Source organism: Mauremys mutica, chromosome 20 (genome assembly GCF_020497125.1).
Source record: "Mauremys mutica isolate MM-2020 ecotype Southern chromosome 20, ASM2049712v1, whole genome shotgun sequence".
NCBI lineage: Eukaryota > Metazoa > Chordata > Testudines > Geoemydidae > Mauremys > Mauremys mutica.
Window position 1 is genome coordinate 3,216,196 of NC_059091.1, and position 13,903 is coordinate 3,230,098.

The window sequence follows — 13,903 nt, forward strand, 5'->3', positions numbered from 1 at the left end:
CTTTGCCAACAATGTACCCCACAACCCCCCGAAAGGTAGGCTGGCTCCTACCCCTATTCCAGACGCAGCCAAGCCTACGACACAGAGGGACAAAGCAGCTTGCCCAAGTCCATGTAGCACGTTAGTGACTAGGTTCAGCTCTCCAGTCCCCTGCTCCGGCCGCTAGACCACAATGCTCTGCTCTCCCTCAAGCTGTCCGTATGTCCATTGGCTTCCACTGCCGCAAGGGAGGTTTAGGTTGGACATGAGGAAAAACTTCCTGTCAGGGTGGTCAAGCACGGGAATAAAATGCCCAGGGAGACTGTGGGATCTCCATCACTGGAGATTTTTAAGAGGAGGTTGGACAAACACTTGTCCCCGACAGTCTAGAAAATACTGAGTTCTGCCATGAGTGCAGGGGACTGGGCTAGACGACCTCTCGAGGGCCCTTCCAGTGCTACGATCCTATGATTCTATATTTGTTTAGCCAACCTCTGCCACCCACGTCACAACCCTGTGACCAAAACAAAAGCCCCCCTTTCATAGCATCTCTGCCCAGAACTGGACCGAACTGGCTAGTGATGAAGGAGCTCTGATGTTTCCCTCCGGGTACAGATCTCTTGGGGACCAGCACCGAAAGGAACTGAGACTAAAGTGGCAGCTTCACGATGTTTCGGTTCAAAGTTTTAAATCCTTGCTTAGTTTTGCGGGGGACATTTGAGTGGGGAAGGTGAGCGCTCGACAACACTTGCTCACCGAACTGCAGAAAGGACAGGGCACGGAGGAAGTAGGAAGAAGAAATTTCTGAGACACCTAATTGCTACTCCTGGCATACAAGAGAAACTCCCGTCAGTAGCTCGCACGTGGGATGCCAGGGAGTAGTCGCCTGGTACAAAAGCCCCTTTTTTAGCGCTCAGGAGTCACTGACTAGCCTGGCACCTCCAGCCTGTCCTGCTGCCCATGTCGTCAGCGGCCACCCGTCTGTACTACGCATGCTGACAGATTCAATTGTGCTTGACCTTTATCATTGTCACAGGAACACGCTGGAAATCGATGCAGAGAGCTGCACGTGAGGAAAGATTTAACTACGTGTACCTTGGCTAAACAACATTATCGGGCACCCGCTGCACACAGAACTGCCACTGCCTGCAAAGAAACTTAAGTGCACAGATGTGACGGCAGAAATGAGCCCTTGGAAGGGGCAGACGTGATACTAGCAGACAGCTGAAAGGTGTAAGCACCACGGTGGGAGGGGGATTGGCTAGGGTGGTCCCAGGAGTATTATTACAATGAATAAAGTGAAGTTAAGCCCAGGGAAGGCTGAATATCAGGAAATACTTCCTGACAATGAGATCCATTAGGCTGCGGCATCATCTCCTAAAAGAAAGAGGTGGGAGCCCCATCACGTGGGGCATTTAGAACCAGACAAAGCCCTAATGGGAAGATGTTGCAGGGAGAACCCACGTATTGGGGGTGGAGTAAAGGGAGTATTATGGGTCTTTCCCAGTTCTGTTTTCTATTTTTCAAATTATTATGGGGTCTGGATGGTCCTTTAACTGCGTCAAAAGGGAACATCCACTCCCCCCAGGGCTCTCACTGGACTCAGAGCAGGCATGCAGAAAGCAGGGGGAAGAAAACAGTTACTCAGAAAAGAGCCCAGAGGAGACCGACCGATTCATTACTGCGAGGCTTGCAAGGGCACCTACCTCATTGCGGGAAGCTGCGGCGCGATGCAGCGGGGTTAGCCACACAGTGTCCTTTGCATTTACGTTAGCACCTGAGGAGACGGAGCAGAAAGAGGAGGTGAACACATCTGGGCAAGGGGCACTGCTGGGATACAAGACTGCCAGATGCTCCAAGGCACCATCGCTGTTTTTAAACACCCACTGCTGCATCTGCTTGGTCAGACAGCGTATCAATTTCTTCGGTTAAAGAAGGAAACATATTGAGCTTTAGGGCCGGTCAACACTTAACCCTTCACACCTCGGAGCCAGAAGTTAAGCCAATCGAAACCACGCTGTAGACACAGCTGGGCCGATGGAAGAACTCTACCTACATCCGCAGACCCCTTCTGTCACTGTCTAGCACTAGACCGTGGTGCTTCTGTAGCGTAGCTCTACCATTCGTTTGGATGCTACAAGACACATGCTCCGGCACCAGGGGGATAAGCTACGCCCAGCAGAGGGCTGCAGCTCCTTGGCATGAAGCACAGGGAATGCAGCACTGAGGTAAATGGAAAAAACTACATTTCCCAGCACACACTGCTCCACCTTCATCTCAGTGGCCACAAGACTATCAGTCCCAGAATGCAGTTCGTCATCATGATCTAAAAGGAGGCTGCTCAGACAAAGATGGCGCATTTCATACTGGAATCTGTAGGTCTTTGTATGCTGTGCCTCTGTGCACAGGTGAAGGAGACCAGAGCTGCACTGCAGGAGTCGGCAGGCCTGGCTTTTGTCATCCCTGCTCTGCTGGCTCCAGATTCTCTGTGCCAGCCTAGGACCATCAAAACCCAGCTGCCCCGGCTCTACTGCGTAGAGCTGCCCTGCCCTGAAAGCCACGTGAAACACGTCCGTCGGGGCTGGTGTAGGATCACTAGAGGCTCTTCCACGCCACCAGCAAACTGCTGACAAGTCAAGGGTACCTAGAGGGAGCAATGACAATGAATGTCAGATATGGGGCTGTTTTTCTCCCGTCTATGGCGTGTGGCGAGCAAGCCTGGATGTAGACTTGAGCCGTTTCAGAGGGAAATGGAGGGGCTGGTACCTTGGGTTAGAGCCAAGCATGCAGCAGGCAGGTGCTGAGCAAAATTCTCTAGTCCTCATCCCACACCCAACAAATGATCCAGATCTGCGGCTCCCCACCCCGCTCCTGCAGTCCGAGGCTTCCCCCAGCCAGTTCTGTCACTATCCTTCAATCCTGACCCACAATCCCTGCTATCCCAGCCCCGGGCTCCCCGCATAGAACTCGGTCAATGCCCCCCAATCCTGACCCCATAGCCCCCCAGTATTACAGCGGTAGGCTCCCCCGAGCTCTGCCACTGCCCCTCAATCCCAATTCACTGCTCCCCTCTCCAGGTCTGCTGGTGCCCCTCAATCCCAATCCGCATCTCCCTAACCCCCTCCAATAATCCAGTTCCAGGTTGTTTTAAGATTTGCACAAACCTCCTCTTGGCATCTGGGTGAGAGCAACTAATGACGTTTCCCTTGTGACTCAAGCACCAATTCTCCTGTGGATGAAAAACCCTTGTACCCCCATGCCCTTGAGCAGCAGCCCTTCCACGTTAGACCCACAGGAGGGCCAGGCCGGCTAAACCTAAGCACGTCCATGCAACGGGCTATACTGGGCAGAGACAGTTGCGGGTCTTACCTGACAGTATTAGGAGCTCAATGATTGGGACATCTCCTAAGTAGGCAGCAGCATGCAGTGGGGTTCGTCGTTCTTGGTCCTGCCCAGGGAGATTAAGAAAAGGCCGTGATGCAACTATCCACACAGCAAACACCACTCCTTCCCCATCCAACTTCCCCCACCCTAAAGACCCAAATGTTGCTTCCTGCCCTGAGGACATCTGGGTAAGTCTAAGTGGATGGAGGAGCCTGCTTAGGACCAGCAATAACAGACAGCGTGGTGAAGAAGCAATGGACTACCTTTCATACCTCAGTCCATTTCAGGGTATCTGTCAGGTACAGCAGGGGCTGGGGGCCAGGAATCCAGGGGTCTATTCCCAGTTTGGGGAGGTGAGTGGGGTCTAGTGGTTAGAGCAGGGGGCTGGGAGCCAGGAATCCAGGGGTCTATTCCCAGTTTGGGGAAGTGAGTGGGGTCTAGTGGTTAGAGCAGGGGCTGGGAGCCAGGAATCCAGGGGTCTATTCCCAGTTTGGGGAGGTGAGTGGGGGTCTAGTGGTTAGAGCAGGGCTGAAAGCCAGGAATCCAGGGGTCTATTCCCAGTTCGGGGAGGTGAGTGGGGTCTAGTGGTTAGAGCAGGGCTGGGGGCCAGGAATCCAGGGGTCTATTCCCAGTTCGGGGAGGTGAGTGGGGTCTAGTGGTTAGAGCAGGGGCTGGGGGCCAGGAATCCAGGGGTCTATTCCCAGTTCGGGGAGGTGAGTGGGGTCTAGTGGTTAGAGCAGGGCTGGGGGCCAGGAATCCAGGGGTCTATTCCCAGTTTGGGGAGGTGAGTGGGGTCTAGTGGTTAGAGCAGGGCTGGGGGCCAGGAATCCAGGGGTCTATTCCCAGTTCGGGGAGGTGAGTGGGGTCTAGTGGTTAGAGCAGGGCTGGGAGCCAGGAATCCAGGGGTCTATTCCCAGTTCGGGGAGGTGAGTGGGGTCTAGTGGTTAGAGCAGGGGGCTGGGAGCCAGGAATCCAGGGGTCTATTCCCAGTTCGGGGAGGTGAGTGGGGTCTAGTGGTTAGAGCAGGGGGCTGGGAGCCAGGAATCCAGGGGTCTATTCCCAGTTTGGGGAGGTGAGTGGGGTCTAGTGGTTAGAGCAGGGCTGGGAGCCAGGAATCCAGGGGTCTATTCCCAGTTCGGGGAGGTGAGTGGGGTCTAGTGGTTAGAGCAGGGCTGGGGGCCAGGAATCCAGGGGTCTATTCCCAGTTCGGGGAGGTGAGTGGGGTCTAGTGGTTAGAGCAGGGGGCTGGGAGCCAGGACTCTCAGGTGGTTAATTTCTAGCTCTGTCACTTTGGACAAGTTACTTCACTTCCTCCCTGCTCCAGCTTCCCTAAACAGAGATGGCATCCAGCTCGCAGGGTTGTAAAGCTTAATGAAGGTTTGCAAAGCGCTTGGAGATCCCTACATGAAAGGTTTATAAAACCACCAAGCAGCTCTGCATGCCCTTCACACACCCCGTCATTCTTCGTCAAGTGCCAACAACAATAAACGCTTGCGAGCACCACAAGCAGCTCCCCAAACGCACCAAGCCCAAATGACTGGGAGAGGCTATAAAGGTGCAGGAAGCACAGCGTAGATAGGATCAGTTTTCTTCGCTTGGTGCTGGGCCCTGCGTAACCTCTTCCTTGAGGCATTTGGCTCAGTCTCGGCAAACACCAAGTGGGTTAGAGGGGCACAGAAGAGAGATTTAGGTCCCACCTTTTAGTTGCATTTAACGAAAGTTGTATTTTTTTTTTCATTAAATTAAAAAAAAAGAGAGAGAATCAAGAAAAGGACTGGTCGGACTGGCAAACAATCTGGAGAAGCAGAAAGTGAAACTGACCAATCTCATTCCCAAGTGAAATCAGCACCCAAAGAGATACGCCCGTTAAGTGTTAATCGTTCTCTCGTTTTTCGGGCAACAGAGCAAAGGCATTTTAGAGAAAGGATGATCCTGATCAACTCCCTTTAAAGAGAAGGGAATTATCACGTCCCTGAACGAGGCAGCCAAGGAACAAAGTCTCCCGATCCCTTTGTAACATGTCAAGATATGATCTAATCATTAGTCTCAGTGGCTGGCACCAAAAACAGTGCTAGGCCTCCCCTCTGAGCCAGCACAGAGCCCACGATGCTCGACCCAGACCTATGCTGCTCCCGTGCACTATTCATTCAGGGTACACAACAGTGCTAGCCCCGTGCATGCTGCAGCATCGACAGAAAGAGGCGGAAGCATTAGATGCAATGGCCAAGAGCATGCAGAAAAAACAACACTAGGCCAGAGCACAGCTGGGGGCAGCATGCAGTGAAAACCTCATTAATGCCCCACAGCCTATCAGAGAGTAAGATGCTGAACCGGACTCAGCCACTTACCCAGAACCCATGACACTGACCTAGACACACAGCCTAAAAGAGCAACTAGTCACTGATCCAGAGCCAGTCCCCCAGTGCCACACACAGACAGCCAGCGAGGCTGACCCAGTCAGGGTCATCACTGGGATCATTTACTAGGAGTCGTGGTGAACTCTCTGTCGTGGCAGTTTTCAGATCGAGGTTGGATCCGCTCTAGTCCAAGCAGGAAGTGTTTCAGGGCAGCTCTCTGGTCTGTGTGATTCAGGAGGCCAGATCGGATGATCGCAGTGGTCCCCCTTTCTGGCCTTGGAATCTATTCACCAGCCTACCCGACAGACAGAGTCACCTCTCTCAGCCACACACCTGCCACTGCTTTGTTTGCAGGAATCTTGTAAGCCAGAGTAAGGGAGTGTTTGCATCCAAGTCTGATTGGAACATCTGCATGCGGATTTTACACTCCTCTTCCTCAGAGCTGGCTATTCAGGTTACATCATGGGTCACGATCAACCCAGGAGGCCTCTGAAGCAAGGGCACCCAAAATGAGCGTTACCAGGAGCTAGAAGGATGCATCTGACTGGCAAGAGAGTGAACGAACTGGCGGCTACTATTCGTCCTGAAGACGGGGTGTGGTCTGAAGACTGCAGCATTCAATGTGGCATCTTCATCCAAAGGGCCAACCCCATCCCCAAACAACTCAGTCTGGACCACTGCATTCTGGGCCTGGCAAGCCACACCTCCTTACCCAAGGTGAGAACAGCCAGGTGGTAGCACCTGCAAGGCTGCATTTCGGCCATCCCCACCCTGCTCGGGTGCACTCCGCAGCCAAATTTAAAAGAGGGGCAGTGAAAGTGCGTCTGTATTCCTTGGGATGTGAGCTCTGCCCCACCAATCAGGGCAGCCTCAACACAGACAGCTCAGCCCTGCTCTCATCAGCCTATGCTGGACCCCTGTTCCAAAGGAGAGCAAGGGATGCTGGGCATGCAGCCAACTAGTCCCACTTCACTGCCCTTCCATTCACCTGCAGCCTTCAAACGAAGAGCAGAAACCCGACAAGCCACTGCATTGTCCGAACACTTTATAAAGAGCAGGCAAGTCTCCCAGTGACTAGGATGTACCATTAACCCCATTTTACAGATAGGGAGAGGGAGGCCAGGGGACAAAGGCCCAGATTTTTTAAGATATTTAGGCATCCCAAGGCCTAGCTTGGGAGCCTAAGTCAGTTAGGTGTTGCAACCCCTAAATACCTTTAAAAATCTGAGCCAAAGTTGCAAAGCCAGAAATAGAACCCAGGAGCCTTCCCTCCAAGTTGCCTACTCTAACCACTGGATCACACTGCAGAAAAGATTCTCGCTCGCTTATCAGAACCGTAACAGTTCCACCCTCTCTGCTTTGGCTACACAAGCATATTTCAGAGGCAACACGGAGGAGGACAGGTCAATCTGAGACAGGAGCGTCAGCGTGCCAAGCTGGGCCAGGCAGCTGCTGCTCCAGCACTCACCAATATATTGATATTCTCTTTCTGGTTCAGCAATGACCTCACCTCCTCTAGATCACGGTTGAAGATGGCTTGGACCAGAGGAGGCTGCAAAGAGAAAGACAATCAAGCTGTGAAGCAGGTAAAATGAATGTGCAAGGACAGGGACGGGAGGATGGCCGGCAACATCATTCATATAGCCCAAGACCAGCCCGACACGTTAGTCACCTCATGCCACCTGGGTTTGTTTGGGGCTCCTGCTTCTATAGCAAACGCAACATCTACTGAGCCATTCTAGTGAGCTGCAGCTGTGGAGACAGGCCCAGCTGTGGCATCGGACAGGAATTCTCCCCCACTCCTTGCAGCTGAAGGCTTTTAATATTTATACAAGTCAATTTCTGTTTAAAAAAATAAAAGGCGAAAGAGGGGCTGCTGCTTCTGAAAGGGTTAAAAAACTGAAGCGAAGTGAGTGTTGGTGGAAATTGCCGGGTTATCCACCCTAGGGAATAAAGCCACGAGATGAAGAAGCGCGGTACAAGTTTTGCACCCTACCCATGGGCCTGGAAAGACATCATCTGGGGGGGGCAGGACCATCCATTCAGGCCCTGACCCTGGCCAGATATCAGTGGGAATCTGTCCCCTTAGCCTCTCTGCCAAGAAGAGGGCCACCTGCTGCCAGTTGTGGAGGTTTTCCTGATGTGGACACTTGCCCACTGGGAACTGGACTGAGACTCAAACCCATTTCACACAGGGGCCACACTCAACAGCTGGCAATGGCTTTTGATTGCTCTGTTGTGGAGGCCAAAGACTTTGTAAAACTCAAAGAGGAACTGGCCATTTATAAGAAGTTATGATGCCAACAAAACTCGTTGAGGAAGGGATATAAGCCATCAAGCTTCATGGCTTAACCCACTCTCTAATTATTGGGATGAGACCTTCATAGGGGGTAGATTATCCCACATCTGCCTTCCCCCGGGCTTCTTGCAACGTCCTTTGAAGTGGCCGATGCTGGCCACTGTCTGAGACAAAATACTGTCTCGATAGATGACAGGTCTGATCCGGTCTAGCGATTCCTACACTTCTTACCCAGCCTGAATTTTAACAAGTGCCTTAGAGGGGAAAGATGCTGCATCCCTCTCCCAAATCCCCTGAGCCATCTGCTCCCAAGAGGATCAAGCAGCCGATGAGCAAATACTCAGGAAAGCTAGATCTTGGGGGTCACTCAGTGAGGGGCAGGCTCTGAACCCGAAGACACTTTTCAGAACCCACGTATGGACTGTCAATAGCAAGAGAGTGAACATGGCCCAGAGCGGATCCCTTTGCTCAAATCTCACGCTGCCGGGTACCAGCCAAACCCCTTCACCTCTCCCATCACTACTTCCCGGTCTAGCTTCAGTTGCCATAAGATTTTCTGGCTATAGCCAGAAAATGCCAGCACTGATCCCATTGGCCGAAAATGGATCTTTACGGGCAAGCACTTGCGATGTGCTCCAGAAATCCCTGTCCCGTCCCTTACTTCACCCTATAATCCACCTTCCGACCCCTCTCAGTGGCCGAGAGCACGCAGTTAACAGGAGTGGTACCCTGGAAGACCGACCTCAGGGAAAGGCAGAATCCCGACTGGTATCTTCCATTCTGATGGCACGGGGGGGACACACCCTCCTGGGAACCTGGTGCAGGTTTGGTTACGGTGGGTGAGCATCCCCCAAGGGAGCCCCAAGCTTTGGCAGCTACCCCGCGCCTCTCTGCAGCAGTAACAGAACCCCGCTGCCTAGATTGTACTTTCTGTCGTTTATCCTGGGAGCCCTTTGGGGCAGGGACCGCGGCCGCCTTTACGTCTGTATAGAACCAAGCACACTGTGGCCAGGACCGAAAACAAACCACCACCCTTCGCTCAAGGTAGCGCAGCAAATCAGCTCTCTACGCAAAGCAGATCTCCAAGCAGCACAGCTTCTGGGGTGATGCAGCTGAGAGCTCTGTGCCTACTCCGTCTCGCCCTCACGTTTTGTCTACCTCACTCACTCCGGCACCGGAGACAACCAACACCAACCGCATCTGCTCATCTTGACTGGCCTGCTCAGCAGAGGGAACCCTGAACTTGCATTTCCAGGGCAGACTTTCCGCCCTTACTACCCTGCTAACGCCAGATTTCCTCTCCCCTCTCCATCCAAACACGTGCATGAAACAGCGAAAGGTAGGGGAACACATCCCAGTCAGAGGGAACGAGTGAGTCATTCGCGTGGAATGCAGTGGACTCAGCATCCAGCGTTAGACATTTCCAAAAAAAAAAAAAAAAAGATGCATAGATGATAATTATGCCGTGCACGGACTTCAGCGGAGCTTGCAAGCAATGCTGGGACTGACACACCCACCCACAGTTCACAAGGGAAGCTGAATGTTTTGGTTACCAAAAAAAAAAAAAAAAGGTTACTCCCCTGTTCCCTTCTCTCCCCGCCATGTGAGGCTTTAAATGCACAGCCTATCGGTGAGATTGCAACAGCGAGGGACCACAGGAGGGGTAAATATTTGGCTTGGAGGCCTCAGCAGGCCAGATCTCAGAAATCATTACTGTCTGGGTATGACAAAGAGGGCTCATGTCAAATCGGGGTTAAAGATGAGATGTTTGCGGGCCAGTGGAGTATTTGGAGGAGTAGGGGGAGGTGCTGGGCGTCATCCAGGGAGTAATGGGGGTGACGACTGTGTATCAATATGCTCTGCCTTAGGAAAGTGAAGTACATACCCGACAGGGAGGGGAAAAGCGATTCAGGCTCCTTGGGGCCGGGAGGTTTCATTCATACCCCTTACAATGCAGAGATGGTTGAAACCTGACCCTTTCAGGGGAATAGTATGTGGCGATGGTCATCTGTATAGCCACTCTTCCCCCCGCCCCCGGGTGAGAGGGGTACCTACAGAGATCAGTCAGCCCTCCTGATTTGGGGGTTGTGACACAAGTCAAGTGGGGTGCAGACAGGACTGACTCACATCCACACCCAAGGAAAGTGGGGTGCAACCCCCCCCCAGTATGTAGAGAAGTTGACTCACATACACCTCCGATGGCAATAGGGTGCATGGGAAAAGCCTCATCACACCCGGGGAAATGGCAGGGCATACAACAGCACAGGGGCACCGAACCCCACCCCCAGTGATGAAAGTGGGGTGTGAGATGAATCACCCCCTAACTTGTGAAAGTGGGGTGCACGCCGTGGGTGGTGTCAAACCAAGCCCCCCTCGGGCCCGAGGGGGGCTGAAACGGGAAGGGGGATGAGGGGGTGTAGAGGGAGAAAGGCAGGGAATGAAGATGGGGAGGCTCAAATCCTGGCCAGGCTTCGGGGGGGATAAAGAGGTTGATGGGAGGATTAAGGGGGTAGGAAGGATGGAAGGGGAGACGGGGGATAAGGAAGGAGATGGGAGCAGGGGAGGCACGGAGAAGATGGGGAACAAGCAGAGCTAGGAGATGGGAGACACCAATATGGGGGGGGCAAAGGGAAGGAGGCAAAGATGAGGGCAGGCCAAGTGGGGTGGGGAGGAGGGGCAGAGCTGGGGGGCAAAGAGGCTGGCGCTGGGGAGATGGGGCAGTGGGTCAGAAAGGGACAAAAAATGGGTGCAGATAGGGTGGGGCCCAGGGGGGCAAAGGCAGAGAGGGCGGGGGGCAGAGGGTGGGTGGGGACCCCAGGGGGGCGAAGGCAGAGGGGGGGCAGGGGGTGGATAGGAGTTCTGGGGGGGCAAAGGCAGAGAGGGTGGGGAGCAGAGATGGGGCGGGGGGCAGAGGATAGGTGGGGGGTCCTGGGGGGCAGAAGGCAGAGGGGGGGCAGGGGGTGGATAGGAGTTCTGGGGGGGCGAAGGCAGAGAGGGTGGGGAGCAGAGATGGGGCGGGGGGCAGAGGGTAGGTGGGGGGTCCTGGGGGGCAGAAGGCAGAGAGGGGGCAGGGGGTGGATAGGAGTTCTGGGGGGGCGAAGGCAGAGAGGGTGGGGAGCAGAGATTGGGGGTGGGGTACAGGGGGTGGACAGGGGCAGAGGGAGCAGAGATGGGGGCAGAGATAGGGAGCAGAGGGTGAATGGGGGCACTGGAGCGGTGAAGACAGAGGGGGTAGAAATGGGGGCGGGGTACACAGGTGGGGGCAGAGGGTAGGTGGGGGGTCTGGGGAGCCAAAGGCAGAGAGGGTGGGGAGTAGAGATGGGGACGGGGGTGGATGGGGGCACCGGAGGGGGCCGAAGGCAGAGGGAGCAAAGGGTGGGTGGGGGCCCCGGGGGGGCAGAGATGGGGGGCGGGAGGCAGAGGGTGGGTGGGGACCCCGGGGGGCAGAGAGGGGGGGCGGGGGCAGAGGGTGGGGGGGGACCCCGGGGGGCAGTGAGGGGGGGCGGGGGCAGAGGGTGGGGGCCCCGGGAGCAGAGATGGGGGGCGGGGGCAGAGATGGGGCAGAGGGTGGGTGGGGACCCCGGGGGGCAGAGATGGGGGGCGGGGGCAGAGATGGGGGCAGAGGGTGGGGGCTCTGGGGTACAGAGATGGGGGGCGGGGGCAGAGGGTGGGTGGGGACCCCGGGGGGCAGAGATGGGGGGCGGGGGCAGAGATGGGGCCGCCGGTGGGTGGGGACCCCGGGGGGCAGAGATGGGGGGCGGGGGCAGAGATGGGGGCAGAGGGTGGGGGCTCTGGGGTACAGAGATGGGGGGCGGGGGCAGAGGGTGGGTGGGGACCCCGGGGGGCAGAGATGGGGGGCGGGGGCAGAGATGGGGGCAGAGGGTGGGGGCTCTGGGGTACAGAGATGGGGGGCGGGGGCAGAGGGTGGGTCGGGACCCCGGGGGGCAGAGATGGGGGGCGGGGGCAGAGATGGGGGCAGAGGGTGGGGGCTCTGGGGTACAGAGATGGGGGGCGGGGGCAGAGGGTGGGTGGGGGCCCCGGGAGCAGAGATGGGGGGCGGGGGCAGAGGGTGGGTGGGGACCCCGGGGGGCAGAGATGGGGGGCGGGGGCAGAGATGGGGGCAGAGGGTGGGGGCTCTGGGGTACAGAGATGGGGGGCGGGGGCAGAGGGTGGGTGGGGGCCCCGGGGGGCAGAGATGGGGGGCGGGAGGCAGAGATGGGCCCCGGGGCGGGCGGCGGGGCCGGGCTCCGTCTCCTCGGGCGGGAAACAGGCAGCGCGGAGCCCGGCTCCGGCCTTGAGGCGGCGGCGGCGCCTGGCCCGGCCCGGCTCGGTTCGGCCCCCTCCCCGGGCCGGGCCGGGCCGGAGCGGGGAGATGGGAGGCGGGAGGCCGCTCCCGGGCCCCGAGGGGCGGCTCCGCACTAGGCCGCAAATCCCCGGGCTCGCGTAGCGGGCGGGGCCGGGGGGAGCCGGGCGGGGGGCGGCCCCGGTACCTGGTCCGTGATGCTGAGAATCCCCATCTCCGGGCCCGAGCCCCCCGCTCAGCGCCGAGCTCCCGGCATCAGGCTCCGGCCGCGGCGGCTCCGGCTCCGGCGGCTGCGGGGCGGGGAGGGACTGAGCCCGCCCACCGCGCGAGGGAGGCCGCAGCGACCCCTGCCGGGGAGGCCCGGCCGCGGCCCCAGGCGGCTCCCGGGGGGGGTCCTGAAGGGGGGGCACTTGGATCCCCTCAGGGGCGGGGGAGCCGGGCCTCGGGGGGGGGCTTTGGGGGGGTCCCTGAAATGAGGGGCACTTGGATCCCCTCAGGGGCGGGGGAGCCGGGCCTCGGGGGGGGCTTTGGGGGGGTCCCTGAAATGGGGGGCACTTGGATCCCCTCAGGGGCGGGGGAGCCGGGCCTCGGGGGGGGCTTTGGGGGGGTCCCTGAAATGGGGGGCACTTGGATCCCCTCAGGGGCGGGGGAGCCGGGCCTCGGGGGGGGCTTTGGGGGGGTCCCTGAATGGAGGGGCACTTGGATCCCCTCAGGGGCGGGGGAGCCGGGCCCAAGGGAGCTCCTGGGGGGGCGGGCCTTAGGGGGGTCCCTGAATGGGGAGGCACTTGGATCCCCTCAGGGGTGGGGGAGCCGGGAACAGGGGAGCCCTGGGGCAGCGGGCCTTAGGGGGGGGTCCCTGAGTGGGGGGCACTTGGATCCCCTCGGGGATGGAGGAGCTGGGCCCAGGGGGTTCCTTAGGGGTGGGAGACCTGGGCCCCCTGGAGCTCCCCAGTGGGTCTGGGCCCCATGTTTCCCCCCGGCCAAGGGGTGCCAGGGCCTCCCGGAGATCCTCCCTGAGACGGGGTGCAGACCCCTTAGGGCCACCCCCCTCCTTGCTGTCTGTGCCAGGACCCCCTGGCTGGACTAACGCTGGGCCCCCCGCCTGCTCACCCTGGGGTGCAGGAACTCGCCTGGGCTACTTTGCCACAGGGGCAGGGCAGGCGAGAGCCGCTTTTCCACGTGGGCCCGTGAGTTTCCCTCAGGGCGATTCCATCAGTTGACCCCACCGGAATCAGGTCCAGGATGAGACGGGTGAGCAAACGGATAGATAAACTCAGCCCATGGGTGAAGCTGGGTGCCTCCGTGTTCTCCAAGGGCTAGCGATAGAGAATCAGGCGAGGAACTGCGCTACCTACACATCTGGTCAATTGATAGTAACCCTATGGATCTACCTCATTAACTGATGGCTTCCAAGTGGGATGGGTTGGTAGCCCATGTGGCCACTGTAAATTAAATAAGAAGAATTAATAGTTGATTGAGTTATGACATTAATTCTTTGGGCTTCTAAAGCACCTGTTATCCAAGGATCCACCAACTTGTATTTAGTATTCAGACTAAACAAATCAGTCTGTTACAAGGGTG

General features: G+C 57.3%; 1 protein-coding gene across 1 annotated transcript in view; it reads right to left on the bottom strand.

Moving 5' to 3' along the window:
- The window catches only part of ANKRD52 (ankyrin repeat domain 52), a 41,067-nt gene extending 28,436 nt beyond the window's left edge, over positions 1-12,631 (bottom strand). The window contains exons 1-4 of the mRNA XM_044995451.1: positions 12,510-12,631; positions 7,189-7,272; positions 3,349-3,427; positions 1,686-1,756 (exon numbers count right to left, since the gene is read on the bottom strand). Coding sequence (XP_044851386.1) covers positions 1,686-1,756; positions 3,349-3,427; positions 7,189-7,272; positions 12,510-12,536 — 261 coding nt within the window. The 5' untranslated portion in view covers positions 12,537-12,631. The remainder of the gene's footprint in view (positions 1-1,685; positions 1,757-3,348; positions 3,428-7,188; positions 7,273-12,509) is intronic.
- Positions 12,632-13,903: the final 1,272 nt, after the last annotated feature.